Below are 8,963 nucleotides of genomic sequence, written 5' to 3' on the forward strand. Positions count from 1 at the left end.
TTATCGAAATTCTCATACTTTTTCTTGAAATTCAAATATCAATTTCAATCATCTAAATTATACTTCTGATGATTTAGCATAACATTTAATGGTCAGACTGGCTATAACCAAAAGAACTAAGATAAGTGATGGTGAGGCTGTGGTGAAGAAGGAAGCTTCCCACACTGCTGACAGGAATGGAAATTAGTACAGCCACTGTGGAAAACTACATGGAGGTTCTTCGAAAATTTACAAATGAAGCTACTATATGACTCAGTAGTCTCATTCCTTGGTGTTTGCCCAAAGGACAGGAAAATAATCAGTTGGAAAGATGCTTGCACTGCTTGCACGTCCACATTTATTGCAGCATTATTCTCAAATACTAAGTCTTGGAATTAATCTAAATGCCCCCAAATCAATGATCAGATGTGAAGCATGTGGCACATAGATGTTATGGAATGTTACTCAGTCATAAAGAACAACAAGACTTGGGACCAGGAGATGGTGTAATGGTTACATTGCTGCATTCCCATGTAGTCGACTGTGGTTAGAGTCCCGGACCTGACGGCTTAAAACATATGCTGATAGAGTGTGCGTGCATTCCCAAGATCTCAAGAGGAGAAGGGATTGCAGCACGGCCAAACCTCCTGGGGGAGTGATTTCTCACTTTCTGTCACTCTGTTTCTGCCTCTCCAGCAAGCACACACACATTCTATAGCAAAAATAACTCTCTCTTAAAAAAAAAAGAAAAGACAAATAGAATATGTCCCTGCTCAATATATACCAAACATCTGCACTCTGGAAGAAATGGAAAGATCCAAAGACCTAAGAATAAGGGGGACAAGTGTAGATACCAGACACTGCACTGGAGGGGATGGGTAGAGGGGCTTGTGTAAGAGGGGCTCAGCAAAACATTTAGCAGACACAACTATATAAGGTTCTTTGTTGAAGACGTACATTACAGTATCCTGGATTATTTGGTTATCCTGCTGCCTATGTGCTTTGAAATACATATTGTATGCCATAAAGATTTATGATAGTTAAACATAAAGAAGAAAATATAAATTGATTAATTTTTAAAGAATAGTCTCTTTGGTTCTGATGATTCAAGTGTTTTTGGGGAGAAGAAAGAGATAGGATCTTCATGCGATGATCTACCCCCACATTCAGCTAGCCCAGATCACAAGCAGGCACATGCATGGCTCACACAGGATATCATGGACAAAAACCTGAAAACGTCTCGGGAGGGACCAGCATCACAGGGTGCTGTATTACTGCTGTGACAACAGCTGACTCTCAGGTATTGATTATTTTTTTAAAGAATTATTTTACTTCACTTGATTTTATTTTGAATTTGATCAGAGAAAGACAAAGCAAGCAAGAGAGAGAGAAAAAAAAAAAAGAGAAAGCAAGCCACCAGGTCCAGAACTTGAACAGTGGTCAGCCATGTGGGAGTCCAGTGTCCATAACCACCATACTACCTGCTGGCCCCTCTCAAGTATTCTTAAGTTCAGGCATATTTTCCTTAAATTTTAACTGTTATTTTCCTCTGCTTTGTGTTGTTCTTTTGGAATTTCTCTAATCACATATTTAGTTTTTAGAATATATAAATATTTCTCCCTTTGTATCTAGTATTTGGCTCTTAGAGTGAATTCACCAAGGTCAGTCTATTTTTTTTCAGACAACTATCTAAGTCATTAATTTAATTGGCTGTAGTATTCAATATATTCTTCAACATCTTAATTATGTCTTATATTTTTTATTTGCAAGTGAGTTTTTTCTAATCAGTAATACATTAAAATTGCTAAAATTTTAAATAAGTACCATTTTTAATTATTTTTATATTGGTGTTAGTCTGTTTCATTTAAAAAACATTTCATTTCAATTCCCAAATCTTTCTTTGTTTCTCTTTAATTGCAGTAACCTAAGTAATTATTGTCATATATTTGACAAAGTTAATGGTCTTAAACTTATGGTATAAAGAAAAGACTCAAGTAATTTCTTTCTTTTTTCTTTTCTTTTTTTTTTTTTTTTGGAGCGGTTTTTGCTATAGGGTGCATGCGCTCGCCAGACAGAGAGAGACATAGAGACAGAAAGCGAGAAATCACCCCCCAGAGGGGATGATCATGCCGCAATCCCTTCTCCTCCATTCTCCTCTCGGGATCTTGGGCACGCATGCACATGCGCCCGGCGTGAGTTTTAAGCCACCGGGTCCGAGATGTGAACCGTGGTCGACTACGTGGGAGTCCAGCGACATAGCCATTACGCTGACTGCTGGTTCCCATCAAGTAATTTCTTTAAATAAAAAAAGGTAATAGGTGTGTGTGTGAGAGAGAGACAGGGATATAAAAAATAACAATGGAAGGAAGTCAAATATTGTTCATAGTAAATTTGGAAAAAGCTACTATGAAGATTAAGTACTCCACACTCCACACTACTCTTTCCATCCAGAGTTTCCTAACAGACTGCGTCTCTCATCTGCTTTTCTAAGCCCAACCATTACGGCCCCCTGGGTTATGTGTGGAATTCCAGCCACCTAATTTCTTGATTCTCCCCTGATTTCTCCTTGTCCAGTATCTAACTGAGATGTATTCTCCTCAGTTGGAGCTCATCTGCTCTCACACTTTAGGAAATATTTCACCTTTGAGCATCAGTTATTAATTTTTTTCCATTGAAACTGAAAATACTTTTGGTTGTATTTTATTTTGCTTTTGTTTATCCTTAAATTGCTGCTAATTTTTCAATATATATCATTGATCATTGCTGGACTACTCCACAAACACATCTCACTGTTGCTTTAGATAGCTTAGCCAAACAAACATTTTTTTTTTTTTCATGAAAGGAGTGTAATGTACTATATTTCAGAATATTCGGATAGCCATCATGAATGTCTTTAGGCAAACTTATTCACATTATTACCTTCCATGAATATATTCTTAACATTTTTCAGTGCTTAGGGCATTTAACGGTTTATCTAGTCCTGACTTTATTTCCATTGAATTCTTGGGGAAAGAAAATTTAAATATGTGGGTTTAAACAGCTATCTTAATTCATAAATCTAAGCTCCTATTTCAGAAAATAAATTTCTGGCAGCAATGCATAAAATACATTAAATGGAACAAAAATTAAAGCAACAGTAATGCAGTTCAAAAAGATACAATCTGTATCTCAATCACTATCTATGACTTCTGACTGACTCTACTTTTGACCAAATAGTTTAATCCAGTCAAAGTGGGCAAATTAATGAAAATAGTCAAAGAATAATATTGACTTATACTTGCCAAAGAATAATAATAGCAACAAAAACATTACAAAAATAACTTTCAGTATTTCTAAATGTGTATTAGTGTTTAATAAGTCATCCTTTGTTTTCCATTTTATTTATATTTCTATATCAACCGATACATCTTTATATGTTTGTATTGTATACAACATGATGCTTTAAGAAATAATGTTGAATGTTACATTTAGCTTAATAACAAATACATTGCCTTCTTCAGTTTTCATTTTTGTGATAAGAGCACATTTGCTCTCTATCTTTCAAGAGTCTAATATATCATTGTGAGCTGTAGTGTCTCTGTTGTACAACAGATATCTTAAAATTTATTCTACTTATACAACTGTAATTATGTATTTTTATCACTTTATTATGACAGTCTTGAAAACATCCATAACAAATGCAAGTAATTAGTAGCAAATAATACGAATAACTAACTCTCATTTAGCACTTGCTCTGTTATGCAATAGTCTAAGCTTTTGATACAACAACTAACTCAATATTCATAGCAATATGTAAGTCTTATATATGACTTTTTGGGCCAGGAGGTGGTGTGAGGTTAAGGTGCTGAGTTCCCAATGACTGACCATGGTTCGAGTCCCAGACTTGGCAACTTGGAAATCAAGCCGGGCACACATGCATGCCCAAAATCCCGAGGAGAAGAAAGGATTGCAGAATTGCCATCTCTACTGGAGGGTGATTTCTTACTTTCTCTCTGGCAAGCAGATTCTCTCTATGACAAAAACCTGTTTATACACACACACACACACACACACACACACACATATATATACATACATACATACATATATATGTATATATATGACTTTTAGACCCATAAATGATGAAACTAAAATGCAAAGAAATTAATAACCTGTTCAAGCACAAAAAACTACTGTATGATACCACTAAAACACCACCCTTAATTTCTCCTGTAGATCTTATACTCTCAACTATTTATTTTATAATCTGTAGTTGTTATTAATGCTTATAAAATAGCATGCTTAAATAATAATAATTTTTAAATAAAAACAATAAAGTTGATGTTTCTGAAGTCATATTTTAATGGCTTAAATGTGATATTTCCTTTCTATATTTATCCATCTGTTTAAGTCTAGGGAGGTAATTCATGCCATCTTAATTTTTTAAAAGTTACTTTTATTTATTTTATTTTTATTCATTAATTAAACATGTATAATCAGAATAAACAGGTACATAGGGAAAAAACTACAATAAAGAGACATAAAACACATTCACAGTGAGAGAGACATACAAGTTAGCATCAAGCTGTGGATACCTCCATCCTCTGAGAGCTGAGAAGCTTCTTTATTGCAATCTTCATGTCCTTATTTCTCAAGCTATAGATGATGGGATTGAAAAAGGGAGCGAGAACTGCGAACATTAGTGCAATGGCTGTGTCCAAAATTGGTGGGAACGTGGCTGAGAAACGCAGGTACATGAGGGATACACTGCCATAAAACATCAGAAAGACACCAAGATGGGCCGCACAGGTAGAAAAGGCTTTCTGGCGGCCTTCGACAGAAGGCATCCTCAGGATGACAGTGATGATTCTGATATACGAGAGGGCAATAATCAGGACCGAGAAGATGATGGCCACAGCATGGATCACATCCTCAACTAGAATCATGGAAGTGTCCGTACAAGCCAGGCGCAGCACAGGTTCAAAGTCGCAGAAGAGTTGATGGATTTGGTTAGGTCCACAGAAAGGCAGTGTGGAAATCCATGCAATTTCCGGGAGCAACACAAGAAAGCCGAAGACACAGGAGCCTACAGAGAGCTGAGCACACAGTCGGGGGGTCATGATGGTTGGGTAGCGGAGAGGATTGCAGATGGCAACGTATCTGTCTATGGCCATGGTGGTCAGCAAAATCCCCTCTGAATTTCCTAGTGAATGGAAGAAATACATCTGCAAGAGGCAGCCAGTCATGGAGATGGTCCTCTGCTGGCTGATGAGGTTGGAGAGCATTTTGGGAATCGTGGCAGTGGTGTACCAGATCTCCAGAAATGAGAAAATGCTGATGAAGTTATACATGGGGTTGTGGAGGCGAGTGTCCATCCTGACTGCAACAAACACAATGAGATTCCCAATAACGATGAATATGTAGATGACACACAAAGGCATGAAGAAGAAAAGGCTACCATGTTCCAACCCGGGGAATCCAGAGAAGAGAAACTCGTTGACGGTTGTAGTTTTGTTACTTCTTACCATGATCTCAGCAGATGCCACTGCCTTGGATGGAAATTCACAGCTCACCTCCTATATGGAATGTAAATATAATAAATATTTTAAAGAGGTTTATATAGAGGTCAAATAAAAAACATTGTTTGAGTAGATTATGTACTTCTCTTTATATTTATGGACTAATTAAACAGGAACATTAGCATTTATTATGTGCCAAGCACAACTATAGATCTGTCGAATTCAACAGTGAAGAATGTAATCTCTATTTTCATGAAGCTTGCATACTAATAAAGAATAAGAAAATAGGGATCAGCAGATAGCATAGTTGTTAAGGCTCTGAACTCCTACATGGTTGACTGCAGTTCGAGTACTGGACCTGGCAGTTTGAAACTCACACTGGGCACGTGTGCATGCATGCCCAAAATTCTGAGAAGAGAATGGAGAAGGCCTTCCAGTGTGGCTATCCCCCCAGGGGGTGATTTCTTGCTTTCTGTCCTTTTTGCTCTCTCTGGCAAGCACACATATCCTATAACAAAAATCTCTTAAAAAAAAAAAAAAGAAAGAAAAGATAGCAAGGACGTCATGCTTATAAATGAGTTAATAACTTAATAATTTAATACCTTAAAGTGAAATAATAATGCTACTAATGATAATCATTTTATAATAATCCCCAAATTTGGTTTGAGTCACATACTAGATAAATTCTCTAACAGTCTATGGCTATGGGTGAGACATCTTTTCCTTCTCTTTGTCTGTATGTAATTATTGTCAAGTTGGATTTTGTATTTTCTGGAATATTCCAGTCTCCAGCATAAAATACATTAAATGGAACAAAAATTAAAGCAACAGTAATGCAGTTCAAAAAGATACAATCTGTATCTCAATCACTATCTATGACTTCTGACTGACTCTACTTTTGACCAAATAGTTTAATCCAGTCAAAGTGGGCAAATTAATGAAAATAGTCAAAGAATAATATTGACTTATACTTGCCAAAGAATAATAATAGCAACAAAAACATTACAAAAATAACTTTCAGTATTTCTAAATGTGTATTAGTGTTTAATAAGTCATCCTTTGTTTTCCATTTTATTTATATTTCTATATCAACCGATACATCTTTATATGTTTGTATTGTATACAACATGATGCTTTAAGAAATAATGTTGAATGTTACATTTAGCTTAATAACAAATACATTGCCTTCTTCAGTTTTCATTTTTGTGATAAGAGCACATTTGCTCTCTATCTTTCAAGAGTCTAATATATCATTGTGAGCTGTAGTGTCTCTGTTGTACAACAGATATCTTAAAATTTATTCTACTTATACAACTGTAATTATGTATTTTTATCACTTTATTATGACAGTCTTGAAAACATCCATAACAAATGCAAGTAATTAGTAGCAAATAATACGAATAACTAACTCTCATTTAGCACTTGCTCTGTTATGCAATAGTCTAAGCTTTTGATACAACAACTAACTCAATATTCATAGCAATATGTAAGTCTTATATATGACTTTTTGGGCCAGGAGGTGGTGTGAGGTTAAGGTGCTGAGTTCCCAATGACTGACCATGGTTCGAGTCCCAGACTTGGCAACTTGGAAATCAAGCCGGGCACACATGCATGCCCAAAATCCCGAGGAGAAGAAAGGATTGCAGAATTGCCATCTCTACTGGAGGGTGATTTCTTACTTTCTCTCTGGCAAGCAGATTCTCTCTATGACAAAAACCTGTTTATACACACACACACACACACACACACACACACACATATTTATACATACATACATACATATATATGTATATATATGACTTTTAGACCCATAAATGATGAAACTAAAATGCAAAGAAATTAATAACCTGTTCAAGCACAAAAAACTACTGTATGATACCACTAAAACACCACCCTTAATTTCTCCTGTAGATCTTATACTCTCAACTATTTATTTTATAATCTGTAGTTGTTATTAATGCTTATAAAATAGCATGCTTAAATAATAATAATTTTTAAATAAAAACAATAAAGTTGATGTTTCTGAAGTCATATTTTAATGGCTTAAATGTGATATTTCCTTTCTATATTTATCCATCTGTTTAAGTCTAGGGAGGTAATTCATGCCATCTTAATTTTTTAAAAGTTACTTTTATTTATTTTATTTTTATTCATTAATTAAACATGTATAATCAGAATAAACAGGTACATAGGGAAAAAACTACAATAAAGAGACATAAAACACATTCACAGTGAGAGAGACATACAAGTTAGCATCAAGCTGTGGATACCTCCATCCTCTGAGAGCTGAGAAGCTTCTTTATTGCAATCTTCATGTCCTTATTTCTCAAGCTATAGATGATGGGATTGAAAAAGGGAGCGAGAACTGCGAACATTAGTGCAATGGCTGTGTCCAAAATTGGTGGGAACGTGGCTGAGAAACGCAGGTACATGAGGGATACACTGCCATAAAACATCAGAAAGACACCAAGATGGGCCGCACAGGTAGAAAAGGCTTTCTGGCGGCCTTCGACAGAAGGCATCCTCAGGATGACAGTGATGATTCTGATATACGAGAGGGCAATAATCAGGACCGAGAAGATGATGGCCACAGCATGGATCACATCCTCAACTAGAATCATGGAAGTGTCCGTACAAGCCAGGCGCAGCACAGGTTCAAAGTCGCAGAAGAGTTGATGGATTTGGTTAGGTCCACAGAAAGGCAGTGTGGAAATCCATGCAATTTCCGGGAGCAACACAAGAAAGCCGAAGACACAGGAGCCTACAGAGAGCTGAGCACACAGTCGGGGGGTCATGATGGTTGGGTAGCGGAGAGGATTGCAGATGGCAACGTATCTGTCTATGGCCATGGTGGTCAGCAAAATCCCCTCTGAATTTCCTAGTGAATGGAAGAAATACATCTGCAAGAGGCAGCCAGTCATGGAGATGGTCCTCTGCTGGCTGATGAGGTTGGAGAGCATTTTGGGAATCGTGGCAGTGGTGTACCAGATCTCCAGAAATGAGAAAATGCTGATGAAGTTATACATGGGGTTGTGGAGGCGAGTGTCCATCCTGACTGCAACAAACACAATGAGATTCCCAATAACGATGAATATGTAGATGACACACAAAGGCATGAAGAAGAAAAGGCTACCATGTTCCAACCCGGGGAATCCAGAGAAGAGAAACTCGTTGACGGTTGTAGTTTTGTTACTTCTTACCATGATCTCAGCAGATGCCACTGCCTTGGATGGAAATTCACAGCTCACCTCCTATATGGAATGTAAATATAATAAATATTTTAAAGAGGTTTATATAGAGGTCAAATAAAAAACATTGTTTGAGTAGATTATGTACTTCTCTTTATATTTATGGACTAATTAAACAGGAACATTAGCATTTATTATGTGCCAAGCACAACTATAGATCTGTCGAATTCAACAGTGAAGAATGTAATCTCTATTTTCATGAAGCTTGCATACTAATAAAGAATAAGAAAATAGGGAT

General features: G+C 36.4%; 2 protein-coding genes across 2 annotated transcripts; both read right to left on the bottom strand.

Moving 5' to 3' along the window:
* Positions 1–4,538: 4,538 nt before the first annotated feature.
* Positions 4,539–5,486, bottom strand: LOC102468384 (olfactory receptor 6K3). Its single transcript, XM_006159089.1, has one exon. The coding sequence runs from the start codon at positions 5,484–5,486 to the stop codon at positions 4,539–4,541; it is 948 nt and encodes a 315-aa protein (XP_006159151.1).
* Positions 5,487–7,732: 2,246 nt separating this feature from the next.
* LOC102468799 (olfactory receptor 6K3) lies at positions 7,733–8,680 on the bottom strand. Its single transcript, XM_006159090.1, has one exon. It carries the CDS (start codon positions 8,678–8,680, stop codon positions 7,733–7,735), a length of 948 nt encoding a protein of 315 aa, XP_006159152.1.
* Positions 8,681–8,963: the final 283 nt, after the last annotated feature.

This window comes from Tupaia chinensis, unplaced genomic scaffold, assembly GCF_000334495.1.
Source record: "Tupaia chinensis unplaced genomic scaffold, TupChi_1.0 Scaffold000623_1, whole genome shotgun sequence".
In the NCBI taxonomy this organism is placed as follows: Eukaryota; Metazoa; Chordata; class Mammalia; order Scandentia; family Tupaiidae; genus Tupaia; species Tupaia belangeri.